The following is a 20,730-nucleotide window of genomic DNA, read 5'->3' on the forward strand; positions in this document are numbered from 1 at the left end:
TAACGCCCTCCTCTGCAGAAGTGGAGGGATGTTTGCGTCTTCTGCACGTTGTGCTGCATTATCTCTTGCAATCGTGCGGCCCTGATCCGAGCTGGGTAGGAAAGCAGTGGTAGGTGTGGTGCTGGGCTGAACTGGAGAGAGCCCAGCCGCACGCATCCGACCCTCAGTGGGGTCGGCAGAGGCTAGTGTGGTACAGGTGACCAGTAAGTGCCCCCACCAATAAGTTTTCTGAAATAAAGGCCTGAGCAGGGCAGTCCTGGGTAATTACTGCTCTCACACATTCTTTACTCTAACCCTCCAGCATCTCCCTGCCAGCTCTCTGAGGGTGGGGACTTTTTTTTTTTTGTAAAGAAAACAAACAAAAAAACCCAATGGGAACTATCTACTAGCTTGTAAGGTTGAGGAACACCCTACTTCCAACTACACATTTTGCGTCTGAGTTTGAGCTCTTGGGAAGAAAGACAGGCCTCAGCCCGACAGTGGAGGTAGGCTCAGCGATCCAAATTTTCTGGCAACCCCAAAGACCTTACGGAGGGGCCAGAAAGAGATGATCCTCTACGGGCAGGGGGTCAAGCACGTTGTGAATAACTGGTATTTGGTGAGCCAGGGGAGAGAGCACCAGAATAAGCTGTTAATTCACTTAATAGTCTAAGCCCCTTGAAGATACGTTTTCCAGTTTCCAGAGACTGACTGTATCAGGGAAGCGAGGGAAAGACGCCCCATTCACCCTACTTGGCCCGTACTGTGTCTTGTGGAAATACTGGCTACCACGAGGGACTCTGGCTTCAGTCCTGCTTCTCTCGCCTGTGGCCCCTGTTGTCTGTAGATAAATATTTAACTGTTTACGTTTTAGTTCCCTACCACGTGGCTAGAATTGGTTATGGATCTATACGTTTCAATATGAGAAAAACAAGTCTTTTATAAGCAATGCTGAGAAGCCAGTATCGGAAAGTAAACTTTGTAGGTGGCCTGAGGCAGGACGGCGTTCACTCTGTGACAACCTCACATAGTGTCTCACTCTCGTCACCCAGCTCTTCAGTAGTGGAATCTGTGGCCTGAGCCTTCTCTGCTCTGGCTTTGCCAGGCTCCCTGGGAAAAGGAGAAGAATGCCAAGGCTTTGACTCTCGAAAGGAACAATTCAACTCTTCATAATTTCCTCATTTTAGAGAAAATCTTCCCCAATCACGTACCCTAGTTCCATGTGGAAAATCTCATCTTCATCAGAAGAATCCTTGTCGTGCAGCTTCTGTGCCATGTTTTTCTTGCGTGTGGCATTGAGAGGTCTGTACATGTCCCTAAGCCAAAGTGGCCGCCTTCTCCAGAAAAAGCCCTCCTAGAAAACAGAAAGGACAATGTTAGGTCTGTTTCCCCTGCCTTCTCCAGCCACGGTACTTTATCCTCCTCAGATTTACCTGACTGTCACTTTCCTTTGAGCATCTCTTACGCAGCAGAGATCCAAAGAAGCCCCTTGAAGGAAACACACACACAGACAATTAGTGATTCGTACCATTTTCCATGCCTCTCACAATGTATTTCTCCGGTGTTATTAGCAAGCAAAATCAACACAGACCTGGGATCTCAGGAATAATTCCATACATGCTGGGCTTTCAGAATTTTCCTGTGTCTGTCCATAATGGCCCCACAGTGTCCCTGGGAGACCTTTGTATGTAACTTGACATGAAGTATAGGCAGGATTTTCACCCTGCTCACCTTCTGGCCCTTGGCCAAGTGCCCTTGTGCAGTCAACAAACTGGGTGACCACACGGCAGAAGCACCTAACTCTCTCTAGAAGCATTTTACATCAGTCCCCGCCAGGCTTAGCCTCCCAGGCATCATTTGCTGGCGGGTGGGGAGGTGTGTCTATTTTCCTAGCTGCTTTACCTTACGAGATGAATCGCACCGAGTGAATGCCTGAGTCCAACCAGCAGTTATCTAGCTCACTGACTTTCACACTGCAGGCAGATGAGGGAGTGAGTCGTGAAATCACCTTAAAACACACGGCTAGCGCTAAAACACAAAATACTCTTTTTGAATACAAACGGAATAGGGGGTACCTGGGTGGCTCAGTCAGGTGAGCAGCCCAAGTCTTGATTTTGCCTCAAGTGATGATCTCACAGATTGTGACATTGAGCCCTGTGTCCGGCTCTGTGCTGATAGTGTAGAACCTGCTTGGGATTCTCTCTCTCTCTCTCTCTCTCTCTCTGCTCCACGCCCCCCCCCCCCCCAAATAACTAATAAACTTAAAAAAAACAGAACAGAAAGAATCAGAGTGTATGATAAGTTTGTTTTAGAAGGTACTTATATCTATACGGTATGTGTGCACTGAGTTGTGACATAAAATGCGGTTCACAGCCCAGGAACAGTGTAGTCAGAGACGTGTCCAACTGGAAAGGAACCATCGTCTTTCTGGTTCTAGTGGTACTAGTGATACAACCGTCCGGCAAGACATCTTCCTTTTCTCCTTCTCCATCTCATTATTATAAAAGGAAGAGATAAATGATTATCTAAGGTCTCTCTCAGTTCAAATTCTATTGGGTCTGGATAAAGGGAATGGAGAGCGGGGCCTCGAAAACCAGAAGGAGGAAGAAGGAAGTTTCCCCCCCACTTTATAGGAGGGACTCATGTATTCCACCTTCCATCATGCTTGAAGACTAGCCCCTTCACCCCACGACTTTTGGCCCTCCCTATCCCTTCTCCAGAGCCTCTGAGAAGGTCTGTGGCCAGGCCTGATGCCCACCGCCAGCAGGAACGGGTCTGAACATTTCCACCCCCGTCCCCCCACGATCTTTCTTTAAAGGTCTAGTGAGCAGGTGCTCTGTGCCAGTCCCATTCTAACTCGGGTTTGGCTGGGCAGCTAACTTTGCTGGATCCAGGCAAAGCATTAGGCCAAATATGTATTCTTTCTGCCTTTGGTGATTTCCTGGCTGTAAAAGAAGGGGATTGAAATAGAGGAGTTTGAAAATCTAGTTCGAAAATTCTACCTTAACGATTGCCAGACTAATATTTACCTTGAGCTTCCTTCTTTACCTTCCTTGGCTGCTGCTCTATGAGAATGAATCTGTTTTGGAAGAAAACATGATCACAGTTACCCATCACAATAACCACTCCCTCCAAATCTTTATTCATTCCTTGGCATTTTAGGTCTTATCTACCCAGTGAGATGATAACTTTTCCTAGGACAGGAATTTGTTTAACAGTCCTTTGACTCTTCAATAACACCTAACTTGTGTGCAGCTGGTAATACATTTTACTGACTGTCTCAGATAACGGTCAACAGATAATTCCTAATAAAAATTCTTGGGAGGAGGAAAAGAAAAGTGTCTACCAGAAACCTAAACAGCAGCACTGTTTTAAAGTCAAGGACAAGAGTAGGATGTCTGTTATCACTGCTGCTATTCATTGGTGTTGAGGAGGTCCTAACTGATGCACTGGGAAAAAATGGACTCGTGGAAAGGAAGAACTAAGACGTAGTTGCATACGAAATTACAGACAAACTAAAAGGCCCAAGAGAATCAACTAAAATTTTATTGGAAGAAATATGAGAATTCAGTAAGATGGCTAGATATAAAATCAAGAGATCAACATGTAAACCTCAATGACTTTCCTATGTTCCATAATTAATCAAAAAACGGAAGAATTATCCCATTTACAATTATCAATAAAAAGGCATAAAGTACCTAGGAATAAACTTAGCAAAGAATGGGTAAGACCGATGAGATGAAAACACTAAAGCTCTTCTGAAGGACATCAAGAAGAAACGAATACATGATGTGAGACACTATTTTCCTAGAATAGTGTAAAGATGTCAGTTCCCTTCAAATTGACCTACAAATTCAAGGCAATCCCATTCAAATCCCAAGACAGTTTTTTAAACAAAAACTGGCCAGCTGACATTTGGTAGAGAAAATGTGCAAGCATAGCTACAAAATGTGTGAAAAAGAAGATCACAGAGCAGACATTAAAATACGTTCTTACAGAGCAACTGCAGTTAAGTATGTAGCGTGATACTGATACAGGAAAAGAAAACCAGATTGATAGAATAGAGTCCAGATAAAAGTAGTATTTTAGATCCATGAAGAAAGAATGAACCATTCAATAAAAGATTTTAAAGTAACTGGATCTTTACGTAAGGGAAAAAAGTTAGATCCCCTACCTCGACCGTACCAAAACACCAAACAGATTCCATACAGATTAAAAATAAATAAATCACAACAAATATTATAAGAGTACAGAAGAAAATATCAGAGACTATTTTTATACCATGAGGCGAAAAGGCCTTGTTAACAAGACCCATGTCCCATAAGCCATGAGGCAGATATGGTGACGGACTGTCCACACCCTCCTGTTCATCGTAGTCCTTGCCCCCTTGATCCCCCGGATTGTTTGTCCTCTTCCTGTTGATTTAGAAAACTCTCTTCGTATGAAATATATTAATCCTTTCAAGGGCTTTCACTGAATTTCAATGTTTCAAGTATTTGTCAGTGTTTTTATCGTGAAGGAGACGGAACAGTGGGATAGGAGCACAGGCTGACTGCAGGCACAGCTGGGTTCTGCTTTGGGTTTTGCCACAGGGGCCTTAAGCTGATCCCCTTCTATGTATGAAAGAAGGATGGTGATATCATCCTCACAGGACTGTGGGGATTAAATCAGATGTCTGGTTTATTCCAAGCATAAATCAGACAAGACGATCAAATCTATCAAATGTTTCTGCATGTGGCATCAGGTCACAAAGCTTTTTCTCACCACAAGATTATAAAAGTATTGATTCTATTTTCTTCTCATACTGTGATGGGTTCTTGTTTCTCTTTTTTTACATTTCCTGAAATATGTTTTTTTAAGGTGAGAAATAGGGATCTGTTGTTATTTTCCTCCCAAATAATTAAGCAGTTGTTCTATTACCATTTATTTATTTTCTTCCACTGATTTGAATACTAAAAGGTAACATTTCAATGTTTATTTATTTTTGAGAGTGACAGAGAGAGAGAGTAAGAGTGAGAGAGGGGCAAAGAGAGAGAGAGACACACACACACAGAATCCAGAGCAGGCTCCAGGTTCTGAGCTGTCAGCACAGAGCCCAACACAGGGCTCGAACTCCTGAACCATGAAATTATGACCTGAGCCAAAGTAGGACGCTTAACCAACTGAGCCACCCGGGCGCCTCTAAAAGGTAACATTTCAAAAGTCCTAGTCACCCACGGATCTGTCTATTGCTGGACTCTGTAGGCTACTTCACATAAATATTCGGTTGCATTATTCCTCATTGTGAAATTGACACAATGCCTCATCTCTTCCTTTGAACATCATTATTGTCCACTACAGGAAAAAACCCGCATGGTCTCTGTCCTCAAAAAGTGTATCATCTAAGTAGGGAGAGGAAATAATGAAACCACATAAAAAAATATACACACAAGGTTAAACCACATAGGAATTTAAAACGGCAATAGGAGTTTATAGAACTTCCCCAAAAGCAAAAGGCTGCAGGCCACCTCAAGATGCAGAGTACTGACTGGACAATGGCCAATGATTTCTCTTCCCAGAGGTCATGGTAAGTTGACCCCACGCTAGTTCCTAGGCTCTTAGGCTGAGAAATCAGACTCTGATCTCATCAAGAGAGAACGCACTTCTTTCTACATGGAGGCAATATCACCTTACCAATGTCACAGGATTGATCAAAATCAGAATGTCAGGTCATGACTTGACAATAAGGAAAACATCCGTTCCATAGATAGGGCATCTGTGTCTACATGATTGGGCATTACCTCCTGTGGAGACAGGCCTCGGTGGCACACTGAAGTATAATCAGGAGGCTATTTGGTGAGAAGAGAAGTGGAAGAAAAGTAATGAGCTGAATCCAGTGTTTAATGGAAAGGACTGAGGTAGCCAGATCCATCCATCTGCCCCGCGGGCACAGCCCGGCTGGTGGGCCTGACTCTCATCTGCTGCCTGAGGTGCCATCTCTACTCTTAGGCAAGGCTAGGTGGGCACTGCCCATGTTGGTCTCTTCCTCACCATTTCTATGCTTTTACTACTGACCAACCCTCCAGAAGACAGACATGTTTCTCCTTAGCAGTTAATACATCCAGTCAGGTTTTACTCAAGTCTGATAGACCAGGAAGCCTTACATATCTCTGCTCGGATCCATGACCTTGATATTTCTCTCTTGAGGAGCTGCCTTTTAACAAACTGTTTAGCATATTTTTGTTATCAGGGGAGGGGAATGCGTCACTGTAGACCCTAAGAAATGGTGACAATCTCACAGAAGGACTAGGTCCAGGAGTATTACAGTATTCGGGGAAGGCTTTGTGAAGAAAGATGAACTCGAGTTGGCTTTTGAAGGCTCATGGGACTTCCACCAGCAGAGTGAAATAAAGGAATTTCAAGTGGGCAAAGTCACCAACAAAAGTAGGAATGGGCATGGTCTGACTAGGGGATGGTGAGGGGCTGCTTTGGCTGAAATGGAGGGTTGCCATGACAGATGGCAATATATATATATACACACACACACACATATATATATAAAATAAGCATAGGTATATTTGAATAAATATATTGAATATATATTCAATTCATACATAATTGAATAAAGGGTAAACAGGCAAGCTCCAGGAATAGGCAACTGTAATTATGACAAGCTTTGAGTAGCCTGATGCAGGATTTTAGCTGCAGGGTTTTAACTGAACCTGTTTACACAATGCCTTGCGAAGTGGAGGAGAGAGCTGTGGGTACATCTAATTAATCAACAAGATGACACTTTTATCTCTAAGCCATGCCCTTTCTTCCAAGATGACTGATAGCTCCATGGAGCTGAAGACTATTTCTCTCTCATCATTGTAGCCAACGAGGAAAGAAATCAGTGGTAGTAGGAGGCTGCCTGGCGAGTGCATCGAATCGACATCATTTTTTTGAGTTGAAGAAATTTTACTATCATGTCAACTGTGGCCTTCTTAGACCTAATGTCTCAGAACAAGCTAATGGCTTGTTATCTTGGTTACGATCCACAGATGTCTCCCGGCAGTGGGGTTCCTTTTAAAATCCCTGGAATATACTTTGCAATAAAAGGACAAAGCATATCTCAGTCCTCCAGACTGAAGAGGGATATCAAGTCGTGATAGGTGGGAAAGTGGCTTTGATTTTCAGTTTGTGGGTTCTGAATCTATTATAAAGAAGGAATATAGTCTGGGAATCGGAATTAATTGTCCTCCTTACCTCAATGAGACAGAAAACTGTGATCAAAACCATCACTACTACAGTCACAGATATTGCCAAGATGAGTTTGTTGTTATAGCCATAGCCTGGAACTTCTTTTGTGAGCTAAAAAAAGGGAAAGACCAATTTTTTTAGAAAACAGAGATAGGATGAAAGTTAACTATTCTTTAACGACTCTAAAACCCCATTCTTTCCGATGAATCGCTTATAGGTTCTTAAGGAATATACCAAATCTAATGTGATATGTAATCTTAATCATTAGCATTTTCTTCAAGAATTTATGTATCTTGTATGTTAGGTCCTCTTTTTGTCTACTCTGGGAACAGCGGCACTGTTTCCTAAATGAGCAAAGTGGCAGATCACTGCCTTAGCCAAAATTATGTGGCCAAGACAAGACCCGGACTAGGAGCCCCTGGTCCTTGTGCTTGGGTCCATGTCCTAAACCACCTAAATGTCGAGACCCCACATTTAGGGATTTATCCTCACCTCCCTGGACTCCTGCCCTCTCTGTTCACTCTGGACTTCTGTGCTCTCATTGATATAATTCTCATTTTTCCATTGGTCCGTATCCCACTCTGCCTTGGACATCTTTACTTCTTGCTGCTCGCTGAGAAGCTTCATCAGGAGGCCTGTTCTGGAGATGAGCTTGGCACAGGCCAGCTGCATGTGGGTCTCAGAGCAGTCCATTTTCAAAGTCCGGATAACATGAGAAATGAGGCTTCTCACGTCATTGTTGGGGATGAGGGACTGTAGCTGCTGGTTTAACTGAATTTCAAACAGATCACCTGAGGACGAGAGCTTTGACACAGGGAAGCCTGTGGCTTTTGGGGGCAAGCCAGTGCCCGCATTGTGGTATTCCCATTGTGTATCATTGGTTTGTTTAACGGTCGGCATAGAGTTGTCTGCAGTAACAGTAGAATTAGCAGTGGAAAGATTCTTACGGTTTGTGAATTCAGGGAGGGTTTGTTCTGGCACAGTAGTGTTTCCTGTAGAAATATTTTCGTCAGAAACATTTTGGGCAGTAGTGTTCTCTACAGTAGTGTTTTCTCTGTAAGTTCCTGAAGGAGCAAATAATTCTGGAAAAGGATTTTTCTGAGGACTCAGTTCTCCCGGAGATGAAAAATCCTCTCGTGAAGGGGAATTTATGAGGCTCCTGACTGCAGAGGATGGAGGCCTCTTTGCAAGCAGCTGTCTATTACTGAGTGAACTTTCCTTTCTGGACTTTCGATTCAGTTTGGCCTTGGGTGTTCTGTGGACCACACGGGAGCGACTTTTATGAAAGCGGTGTGTTTTTCTGGGGTGTGAGGCTGGTCCGGAAGCCTTCATATTTCTAACTCTAGCATTTGCATCTTGTATAAGAAAAATGCTGTACATTAAGTCTTTTGATTTTTTTTTCACGTCAGGTGGGGATTTTGGAGCGGGGGTGGCAGGAGGCCTGCCCAAAGAGTATTGCTTCAGGAAAGAAGAGACCGCTGCCTTGGGCTCCTCTACGAACGAAGGCTCTGTGTTGAAGGAGCTTCCCACTAATTTGCTGGGCCTGTGCGCCACGTGAAGCTCCCCTGGGGATGGTCTCCTGAGCCTTCTTTCCTTGGCCATGTTCTCCACAGACGGCTGGGCGTTCTGTTTCCTCTGGATGTTCTGACGTCTCAGTTCTTTTAAGTGCCTTTTCCATATGCCCTTTGGGCCCTTGATGACCTTGTTCACTCTCAGGAACTTTTTCCCCACACTCTCAACTTCATCTAGGCTCTTCTCCTGCGGTTGGGCAGTTTCCAATTTCTTTGAAAAGATTTGACGTTTAAACTTGGGACCTAAAAGGCTGGAATGTATAAGCATGGCCGTTTTTTCTTTGTTTTTCACCTCATCAATTTTTTCCTGAATTTCTGCATCTAACAAATTTTCCAGAAAGTAGAGTTTTCTCAGTTTATTCTTGTAAGTTGAATTGTTGGATCCAGGTTTAAGAGACGGGTCCCCTGTGTCATTCATCGAGTGACCCACGGGCTTGTCTCCCTCTTGCACATTTGAAAACAGAAGTTTAATGAACGGTAACAGCGTCGATTCTACGTCTTCTAGATTGCCCTCCGAGAAATAAGGCAATATGTAACTCAGTGCACTAATGACATCACTTTCGTCATTGAAGTCTAGCTGCTCATTCATAAAGGCTGACAAACTGACACGATCTATGTCTGAGGATGCCTTCTCTGGCTCAATAGTCAGCTCCGTGCTGGCGCTCTTCTTTCGAGCTTTCAATACCTTCATGAATGATCCTTCTGCATTCCTTAGGTATACTTCCTGATCTGTCGAAGAAGGAGGAGAGATGAGTTTTGATAATGAAAGACTGATAGCACAGCTCTTTGTCAATGCACAGTCATACATGCCAGTCAAGCAAATTAAGAATCAGCAAATACTTGAGCGCCATTTAGAGAGGAGACGAACTCAAACTTGGACCTACGATTGGCAACAACCAAAGGAGAAAAAGATGTTTTTTGAAAAAGTAGCTATTTCCTCAGAACATTCCATAGTGTGAATAACTATATTTAGAGTTATTCCATTGGTCCCTAAGGGCCGATTGCCCAGGCCTCAAGAAAAGCCAAGGCTGGAAGATACTCGGCTAAACTGTGTGCAGCTCTAGTGCGACTCCTGGCTTTCACATACCCCACCCTGTCCTGCTTCGGGGGCAGAGGGAGCACGAGTCTTCCTCCTTCTACGTCTTCAGTGGGCTTGAGTTCTTGCTACCATCACATATGCACGGGACAACACCCGTCACTAGCAGCTCCTCATCTGGACACGCCCTCTCCGCCCACCCACCAATTCCTTTGTTTGGTCCCTGCTCCCCTATATCGCACCTCCCGTAACATAAGCTCTAGACAGAAAAAACTAAAAACGAGACCCGTTAAGTCCACCCTGGTTCTTTGATTAAATTTGGGCAGAGATGTGGGGTATAGGTTAAGAGATTTTCCAGGTATGAGAGAGATGCCACTGTGGGGCGTTCAAAAAAATCAACGGAATGATCCTTGAGGTTTTAAAATGCAGAAGGGATAAAGAAACTTTGGTCAAATGCCTACTTTGCTTTCATTTCCTTTCATTTCCAGATTTCTAGCTTTACTGACAGAACCATCCAGAGCTTCCAACTACATGAAGGTCAAGCGTACAGCTTGTGTACACTGAACAGCACTGTGCAGCTGGGTTTTTCCAGAAGAATTAAACGTATTTTTAGTGGTGCTGGTGAGAGTCAGAGGAGGAGGTTATAAAGGTCACGAGAGAGGAGGAGCAGGGGCTGGCGGAGCGCCCAAAACGGGAGAGGAGACTTGAGTGCTAGGCTAAGGCACCTCTGATCTCATTTTTCCTCGCCTGTCAAAGGAGATTAAAAAAAAAAAAAAATGCCTATTCTGCCCACCTCTAAGGGAGAAGGGAGTAAGATAATTGGTAAGACATTGTTTTGGAAAATAAGCAACACTACTTATAGAAGTAGCAAAGTGTAATTTATGCTGTGCCCTAGACCATTGACAGGGACCCATATTCAAGCTATCCAGGTGCAAAAGCACATTTTGGAAGGCACCAAGTTAGTGCCAATAAAACCTAAGAACAGAAAAATACCTAAAAGCACCTGTGTTTTGGATAGAAAAGCTTAAGATTCAGAACAAGAGTTGGACAGCCCAAGAATAGAAGAGCCCTCTCATCCGTTAGAACGGTTGGGTAGCAGCTTCTGGTTAGGGAACAGAAACACAGAGGCTCCAAATATAACTTTTTCAGAAATCAGCATCACTTGTACTCTTAACACACTTATAAAAACAACAAAATAAGCAAACAGGTATCTCCACCTGTCCTATAAGACAAAGGGCACCTGAGACCTAACGCACGTAAAATCAGCTTATAAACTGTGATGCACTATGTGAACAGGTTTTCATTTTGGGGTAGTTGACTTAATAATGTAACTGAGAATCTGACTTTTAACAAAGGAATAGTTCTTAGAAATTTTGGGATCTGAACTCTGAATGAGTAAAAATAATGCAATGACATCATTAGTTTAAAAATTTACCATTGTTAGGGTGCCTGGGTGGCCCAGTCAGTTAAGCATCCGACTTTGGCTCAGGTCATGATATCACAGTTCAGCCCCTCATGGGGCTTGCTGCTGTCAGTGTAGAGCCTGCTTCGGATTCTCTGTCCCCCTCACTCACTCTCTGCCCCCTCCCAGCTCACGCACGTGAATGCTCTCTCTCAAAACTGAATAAATATTTTAAAAAATTATCATTGTTGATTAAAAATAAAAGTTAAACCAAAAATAAAATAAAAAATTACAAATTTATCATCAGGCAATTAGGACTTACCACAACGTGTGCCATTTGTCAGACATGTACTGTCACAATGTAGCTTGACTGTCTTACAGACAACCTCAATAGTATTTTTAAACTGGCAGAGACAGCAGGCCATACGGCTAGGTAATATCCTATAAATGGAAACACAGAGAATTAAATTAGTGGTAAAGGAGTTACTTGAGTAGGTAGAAGAGGCGGGCCAAAGTCATCACAGGGCTGTGCAAAAAGGAATTCTTGAGGCACATGGCCTGGGTGGTTGGGTAGGGACCAGTTGGCCAACCGCTGCTCTTGAATATTACAAATACACAGACAGAAGGACCGAGGTGCCCAACAGAAAGGTAAGGATGGCATGGGGTATGGTATCCTTAGAATGAGACAGAGATTAGAACTGGGTGACACTGATCAGTAGTTTAATACACAGGTAACTCCTTCCAAGCCAAAAGTCTCACTTTGGGTTGAGAGCACACAGAAAGAGGGTAGACTTCTAAGAGTTTGAATAAATCTGAAATATGGCCCATACTGAGGATAAAAAGCAATCAACTTTGGCTCAGGTCATAATCTCGTGGTTCATGGGTTTGAGCCCCACATCAGGCTCTGTGCTGAGAGCTCGGAGTCTGGAACCTGCTTCAGATTTATCTTCCTCTCTCTCTACCCCTTCCCTGATCACTCTCTGTGTCTTAAAAATAAATAAATGTTAAATTTTTTTTTTAAAAAGCAATCAATCAAAAACTAATCCATAATCTACACAAATGCTACAATTAGCAGACAAGGACATTTAAAAAAGTTATTATAACAGTATTTCATATATGGAAAAAACCCCATGCCTCTACTTAACTCAATGAATTGTGCAACAACTTCAAGTGGCCTGATATATGTATACTTAGAGTCCACGAAGGAGAGGAGATATAAAAAAAATTTGAAAAAATAATAGCCCCCACATTTCCAAATAAGTAAACCCTATAAACTCACAAATCCAGGAAGGTCAATGAACTCTGAGCACAACATGGATTAAACTACATGTTTAGTTTAATCCATTAAACACGGATAAAACTACGCCACGGCACATCATAATCAAACTGGTCAAAGCCAGCGATAAAGAGCAAATCTTAAAAGCAGCCAAAGGAACAAAACCACACATGACATACAGAGCAACAAAGATATAACAGTGACAACATATTTCTTGCTGGAAATAATGTAAGCCAGAACTCGGTGGGGCAACATCTTTCAAGCAGTGAAAAGGAGAGGGGGGCCAAATAGCTATCAAGCTAGAATTCTATACCCAAAGCTTTCAAAAATAAAAGCAACATAAAGACTATCTGAGACATCCAAGAGCTGGAAGAATTCATCATTAGCAGGCTTACACTGTAGAAATGCCAAAGGAAGTATTTTTTTTAATGTTTACTTGAGAGACAGAGAGAGAGAGGGCACGTGCAGTATGCGTGTGCAAGGGGGAAAGAGCACTGAGGAGACAGAGAATCCCAAGCAAAGCCCAACGCGGGACTTGAGCTCACAAACTGTGAGAGTATGACCTGAGCCAAAATCAAGAGTTGGATGCTTAACTGACTGAGCCACCCAGGTGCCCCTAAAGAAAGTATTTTTAAGCAGAAGGAAAAGGATAGCAGACGGAAATGTGGATCCACACAAAGGAATGAAGAACATTAGAACTGGTAACTATATAGGTTATGATTTCACTTCACTATATGTATGTATATCATTTCACTATATGATTTCACTTATATGTAGAATCTCAGAAAAAACAAACAAACAAGGGGTGCCTGGATGGGCTAAGTCAATGAAGCATCCTACTCTTGATGTCGGCTCAGGATCTCAGGGTCGTGAGATCGAGCCCTGTGTCAGGCTCCACGCTCAGCATGGATTAGATTAAGATTCTCTTAAGATTCTCTCTCTCTCTCTCTCTCTCTCTCAGCATGGATTAGATTAAGATTCTCTTAAGATTCTCTCTCTCTCTCTCTCTCTCTCTCTCCTCTGCCCCTCTCCCCAACGTGTACACTCTGTCTCTAAAATTAAAAAAAAAATACACCAAAATCCATAAGATACCTAGGAATAAACCTAACCAAAGAGGTAAAAGATCTGTATGCTGAAAACAATAGAACGCTTATGGAAATAAATTGAAGAAGACAGAAAGAAATGGAAAAACATCCCATGCTCAAGGATTGGAAGAACAAATATTGTTAAAATGTCTATACTACTCAAAGCAAACTACACATTCGATTTAATCCCTATCAAACACCAGTATTTTTCACAGAGCTAGAACAAACAATTCTAAAATTTGGATGGAACAAGAAAAGACCCCGAATTATAATGCTGGGAAAAAACAAACAAACAGAGCTGGAGGCATCATGATTCTGGACTTCAAACTGTATTACAAAGCTGTACTCATCAAGACAGTATGGTACTGCACAAAAACAGACACATAGATCAATAGAAGAGAATAGAGAACCGAGAAATGGAGCCACAAATATATGGTCAACTAATCTTCGATAAAGCAGAATATCCAATGGAAAAAAGATAGTCTTCGCAATAAATGGTGTTGGGAAAACTGGACCGTAACATGCAGAAGAATGAAACTAAACCACTTTTTTACACCATACACAAAAGTAAATTCAAAATGGATGAAAGACCTAAATGTGAGACAGGAAACCATCAAAATCCTAGAGGAGAACACAGGCAGAAACCTCTTTGATCTCAGCTAAAGCAACTTCTTACTAGACATGTCTCCAGAGGCAAGGGAAACAAAAGTACAAATGAACGACTGAGGAGTGCCTGGGTGGCTTAGCGGGTTGAATGCCTGACTCTTGGTGTTGGCTCAGGTCGTGATCTCAGGGTCGTGGATTGAACCCCGCATCAGGATTCTCTCTCCACTTGAGATTCTCTCTCTCCCTCTCTCTCTGCTCCCCCCCATGCATACATGTATGTGTGTGTCCATGTTCTTAATTAATTAATTAATTAATAGGGGCACCTGGGTGGCTCAGCTGGTTAAGTATCTGACTTGGCTCAGATCATGATCTTACAGTTCGTGAGTTTGAGCCCCGTGTCAGGCTCTGTGCTGACAGCTTGGAGCCTGGAGCCTGTTTCAGATGCTGTGTCTCCCTCTCTCTCTCTGCCCCTCCCCTGCTTGCACTCTGTCTCTCTCTCTCAAAAATAAACATAAACAAACAAACTAACATTTTTTTAAATGAATTATTGGGACCTCATCAAGATAAAAACCTTCTGGGGCACCTGGGTGTCTCAGTCGGTTAAGCTTCTGACTTCAGCTCAGGTCATAATCTCACGGTTTGTGAGTTCGAGCTCCGCATTGACTCTCTGTTGACAGTGCGGAGCCTGCTCAGATCCTCTGTCTCCCTCACTCTCTGCCCCTACCCCACTCTTGTGCTCTCTCTCTCAAAAAGAAACATCCATTAAAAAAAGATAAAAAGCTGTACAGCAAAGGAAACAATCAACAAAATTAAAAGGCAACTGATGAAACGGGAGAACATATTTGCAAATGACATAATCTGATAAAGGGCTAGTATCCAAAATCTATAAAGGACTCAACACCCAAAAAATCAAATACATAATCCAGTTAAGAAAAGGGCAGAAGACGTGAATAGACAGTTTTTCAAAGAAGACATCCAGAAGGCTAACAGACACATGAAAAGATGCTCAATATCACTCATCATCAAGGAAATACAAATCAAAATCACAATGAGATACCACCTCACATGTGTCAGAATGGCTCAAATGAAGAACTCAGGAAACAACAGATGTGGAGAAAGGGGAACCCTTCTGCACTGCTGGTGGGAATGCAAACTGCTGTAGCCACTCTGGAAAACAGTATGGAGGTTTTTAAAAAGTTAAAAATAGAACTACCCTACAACCCAGCAATTGTACTACTAGGCATTTAACCAAAGGATACAAAAATGCTGATTTGAAGGGGCACGTGCGCCCAATGTTTATAGCAGCGCTAGCTATCAACAATAGCCAAAGTATGGAAAGAGCCCAAATGTCCATTGATGGATGAATGGATGAAAGATGTGGTATATATATATACAATGGAGTATTACTCGGCAATCAAAAAGAATGAAATCTTGCCGTTTGCAACTACATGGATGGAACTGGAGGGTATCATGCTAAGTGAAATTAGTCAGTGAAAGACAAAGATCATATCACTTCACTCATATGAGGACTTTAAGAGACAAAACAGATGAACATAGGGAAGGGAAACAAAAATAATCTAAAAACAGGGAGGGGGACAAAACAGAAGAGACTCATAAATATGGAAAACAAACTGAGGGTTACGGGAGGGGTTGTGGGAGGGGGGATGGGCTAAATGGGTAAGGGGCACTAAGGAATCTACTCCTGAAATCATTGTTGCACTAGATGCTAACTAATTTGGATGTAAATTTTAAAAAATAAAAAATAAAACAAGGTAAAAAATAAACAAAAAATAAACCAAAAAACCCAAACGAATGAATAAACAACAACAAAAAAGAGAAAACACTTGTAAATATGGAGAACAAACTGGAGATATGGACAAAATGAGTGAAAAGGGTTAAGAGGTACAAAGTTGCAGTTATAAAATAAATAATTCACCAGATGAAAAGTACAGCATAGGGAATATAGTCAATAATACTGTAATATACTTATTGTGGTGAGCATTTCATAATATATATAATTGATCACTGTGTTGTACACCTGGAAGTAATTTAATATTACATGATCTATATATACTTCAATAAAAGAGATAATTGAGGGGCACCCAGGTGGCTCAGTCAGTTAAGCATCTGACTTCAGCTCAGGTCATGATCTCATAGTCTGTGATTTCAGGCCCCACATCAGGCTCTGTGTCTACAGCTCAGAGCCTGGAGCCTGCTTCAGATTCTGTGTCTCCCTCTCTCTCTGCCCCTCCCCCACTGGCACTCTGTCTCTCTCAAAAATAAAAAAATTTAAAAAGATAATTGACTATTTAAACAAAAAAAATAATATGGTGTGCTAAAAGTAAAATGTATGAAAACAAGAGCACAAAGGTCAGGAGGGGAACAATGGAAGTACACTATTTATTGTAAGGTTCTTATACTATTCATGAAATCATATAATATCATTTGAAGATAGACTGTGATAAGTTAAACATGAACACTACAAACCATTAAACAGCTACTAAAATAACAAAACCTGAGTTGTAACTATATATCCCCCCACCAAAAAATAATAAAACGTACTAAATCAACCCAAGAGCAGGAAGAAAAAGAAAAAGAAACAAAGAACAGATGGGATACATAGAAAAGAGTAGACAGTAGCTTTAAATGTAATCATATAAACAATTACATTAAATATAAATGGTATAATCACCTAATTAAAAGATAGAGTTGTCATACTGGATAAAAAAGCAAAAGCCAACTATATGCTGTCTATAAGATTCATCTTCAATACAAAGATATAAGTAGGTTAAAAATATGGAAGAAATTATGCTTTGCTAACACTAATCAAACAAAACCTTGAGTGGCTATATTTACTATAGGACAAAGTCAATTTCAAAGCAAAGATATTACCAGGGATAAATGAGGTTATTCCATCGTGATAGAAATGTCAACTAATAGAAAAGACATCACTTAAAAATTTATGTATCTGATCATAGAACTTCCAAATATATTAAGGAGAATAGGAAAGAGAGACACATAAGTACACAATTAGAGTTGGAGATTTCAATATCCCTCTCTCAATAATTGACAGAAAAAAATATTTAGAAAATGAGTAATGATACATCAGACTTGAAAAATACTACCAACCTACTTGACCTAGTTGACATTTATAGAATACTCCACACCAAATCAGCAGACTACGTATTTTTTTTCAAGTGGACACATAATATTTATCAAAATAGACCATATTCTCATCTATTACCAGAATTCATTGGCTATAAAACAAGCCTCAATAAATTTAAAAGGATTTCAGTCATCCAACATATTGTTCTGTGACCACAATGGAATTAAATAACAAATTAACAGATCTGTAAAATCTCCAAATATTTAGAAACTAACCAACACACTCCTAAGGAACCCTATTGGTCAAATAAGTCAAAATGGATATTAAAAACTATTTTGTACCGACTGAAACTGAAAACACAACACGTCAACATGTGGGATGTTGCTCATATAGTATTCATCTTCCCCAGTGTCCACTTTTAAGAAACTAGAAAATGAAAAGGAAATTCATCACTGAGTAAGGAGAGAAAATGGAATGATAAAGATCAAAGCAGAAATTTTTAAAAAGGAAAACAAAAATAGAGAAGTCAGTGTAATGAAAAGGCACTTTTTAGAGAAGATAAGTAAAACTGATAAACTTCTGGCCAGATTTATCAAGAAAAGACAAGAGAAGACACAAATTATCAATATCAAAAATGAGAGGAATGACACCACTACAATTCTACAGATACTAAAAGGATAATAAGGGAATATTATAAAATACTTCATGTCAATAACTTCAAGATGAGATAGATTCCCTGAAAGACATGAACTACTCCAAAAAATAAGTATGTAATTTAAGTAGCACTATTACAAAAATAAAATCTGTAGTTTAACACTTTCTCACAAAGAAAGCTTCAAGCCCACGTGGCTTCACTGGTGAATTCTAGCAAACATTTAAGGAAAAAATAATGCCAATTCTGCACAAACTGTACTAGAGAATTGAAGAGAGGGGAATACTTCCCAACTCAATTTTAAGGCCAACATTCACCTTATGAAAAGTAGATAAAGACATTAGAAGAAAGGATAGATAGAAGATCTCATATACTGCTGGCTGGAATGCAAAATGGTACATTCACTTTAGAAAACAGGTAAGCAGTTTCTTAAACAGTTAAATATACACTTAGCATATGATGTAGCAATCCTGCCATTAGGTATTTTACCACCTCCCCCCCTCCCCCAATGAAAACATATGCTCATACGAAGACCTGCATGTAAGTGTTTTAAGCAACTTTATTCATAAAGGCCAAAAAGCTAGAAACAACTCAAATGCCCATTAACTGATGCACGCATAAACAAACTGGTATATCCTCACAACTGCAATACTACTCGGCAATAAAAAGGAAATGAACTACTGACGTGTGCAAAGACATGGATGAGTCTCTGGGGTGCCTGGGTGGCTCAGTCAGACAAGTGACCGACTTTGGCTCAGGCCATGATCTCATGTTCCGCAGGTTCGTGCCCTGTATTGGGCTCTGCGCTGACAGAGCCTGGAGCCTGCTTCGGGTTCTGTCTGTCTCTCTCTCTCTCTCTGCCCCTCTCCTGCTTATGCTCTCTGTTTCTCAAAAATAAACAAACGTCAAAAAAGTTAAAAAACAAACAAACATGGATGAATCTCAAAAGGATTATGCTGAGAGGAACCAATCACAGAAGACTGCATACTGTATGATTTCATTTATTTATTTTTTTTAATGTTCATTTATTTTTGAGAGAGAGAGACAGAGAGATGGAGTGCAAATGGGGAAGGGGTAGAGAGACAGGGAGACACAGAATCCGAAGCAGGCTCCAGGCTCTGAGCTGTCAGGACAGAGTCCGATGCAGGGCTTGAACTCACGAACCGCGAGATCATGACCTGAGCTGAAGTCGGACGCTTAACTGCCTGAGCCACCCAGGTGCCCCTTGTATGATTTCATTTATAAGACACTGTGGAAAAGGCAAAACTATAGGGACAAAAATTAGGTGGGTGGTTGCCAGGGCTGGTGGTGACAAAAGGGGATTGGCTGCAAAGGCACATAGGGGCCTTTTGGGGTGACAGAAATGGTCTACGTCTCAAATGTGGTGGTGGTTACATAACTACACGTTTGTCAAAACTCATCAAACTGTACGCTTAAAAAGAGTAAATTTTATACCTCAAAAAATCGGACTTAAGAAAACAATAAAACAAATCTAAATAAACAACTAAGTGAAAATACACATAAGAAAAATCAACTTACAGTGTTTCCAATTCAAGGGTCATCATGAGGATGCTCTCAACTGTTGTAAGTGACACCTGTGTTGATCCCATGTCTCTGAAGGAGAAAGCCCAAACATGCGTGATTTGAACCCAAGGATAAAAATTCTGTACCTAAAAAGATACTTAACAACATGTGATTACTTCAATTCTGGCTTCTTTGTCAAGTCAGCTCAAGAGTTTTCTTGCTATGGACAATAATTTCAGAAAACTCCCAATGAAGACATTTTATGTGCATCATCAAATTAATCACCTTGGTGCTCAACAGTACAATCCTTTTTACTCTTATCCTCATTTTCATTCTCAATTGCACCCACCTCTCTTGATTAGTCTTTTTTTCTTTTAATATACACCTTACTCCACTTTCCACTTTGAGATAAATGGTATTTCTACCTACATCTACAAGTCCCATGTCTGTTATGTGTTCTTCAATACTACTACTCCCTCTGCAGGCTATCTTGCCCGTATACGTTTTTTCTTTGCTAAAAATGCTTATTTCAATAACCCAGTTAAAACTTAAATTACGACTTTTTAACCCAAACGCAAAATACTTAATCTTTTGATGACAACAAAAAAGATCAGAAATCATCTCATGAGCCGTGAGATTGTTGCAATACTTACAAATATTTTAACGCTGGCAACTTAAAAAGATAGGAATCTTCAACAGCTGACAGAGGGTTCCGACTGATAATTCTGAAAAATGCAATGGAATTAAAATTATCTGCATTTCCAGTAATGACTACCACGAAAGTTTATGTTCATTTTGGGGGTATGGAACTGGAAGGTTAAAACTAATCATTTTCTGCCTTTGCCTATAAATCACCCTTAGATTCTGTAAAGCACTCTTCCTTGGGGAACTACCCAGCTCTCTGGACGATAAAGTGGAGAACAGAAAGAGAAAAAAAATTTTTTTTTTTTTTTTTACGTGGACAGCAAAGCAAAGATATGCCAAAGGACTTTTTGGGCTGAAAACCCTAGAAGTGACTATGCTGGTAGGAAGCCCAGGCTCTGTAGGCAATACTGTTTCTAGTGTCCTCTATAATTCTAGGTGCTTTTCCTTTATCTCTAGAAATGTAAAAAATTCCACAGTTTAAAACACCCGGTTAAAGACAAAAATAGGACCAATTCCTCAGTTTGGGGGCCAAAGACAAAGGGATTAATCTAAGAGGAAATGGTGGAAGCTATACCCCCACCATGTGTATTCTCCTATGACAGCCTTTGTTAGGTGGCATATGATCCC

General features: G+C 41.1%; 1 protein-coding gene across 13 annotated transcripts in view; it reads right to left on the reverse strand.

The window, feature by feature from the left end:
- Positions 1-899: 899 nt before the first annotated feature.
- The window catches only part of LOC125151377 (RAD52 motif-containing protein 1-like), a 58,993-nt gene continuing 39,162 nt past the window's right edge, over positions 900-20,730 (reverse strand). For 7 of the 13 annotated variants that reach the window (XM_047832240.1, XM_047832243.1, XM_047832242.1 and 4 more), the window contains 9 exons: positions 20,112-20,183; positions 19,474-19,548; positions 11,532-11,650; positions 7,693-9,500; positions 7,207-7,311; positions 3,009-3,058; positions 1,413-1,467; positions 1,191-1,333; positions 900-1,089 (listed from right to left, as the gene is read on the reverse strand). In XM_047832240.1, the coding sequence (XP_047688196.1) occupies positions 987-1,089; positions 1,191-1,333; positions 1,413-1,467; positions 3,009-3,058; positions 7,207-7,311; positions 7,693-9,500; positions 11,532-11,650; positions 19,474-19,548; positions 20,112-20,183 (2,530 nt within the window). In that variant the 3' untranslated portion in view covers positions 900-986. Of the gene's footprint in view, positions 1,090-1,190; positions 1,334-1,412; positions 1,468-3,008; positions 3,059-7,206; positions 7,312-7,692; positions 9,501-11,531; positions 11,651-19,473; positions 19,549-20,111; positions 20,184-20,730 lie in introns of those variants that run through there. The other 6 variants (XR_007146752.1, XR_007146748.1, XR_007146745.1 and 3 more) reach the window with 5 other exon arrangements.

The sequence above is a fragment of the Prionailurus viverrinus genome, chromosome E1 (assembly GCF_022837055.1).
Source record: "Prionailurus viverrinus isolate Anna chromosome E1, UM_Priviv_1.0, whole genome shotgun sequence".
In the NCBI taxonomy this organism is placed as follows: Eukaryota; Metazoa; Chordata; class Mammalia; order Carnivora; family Felidae; genus Prionailurus; species Prionailurus viverrinus.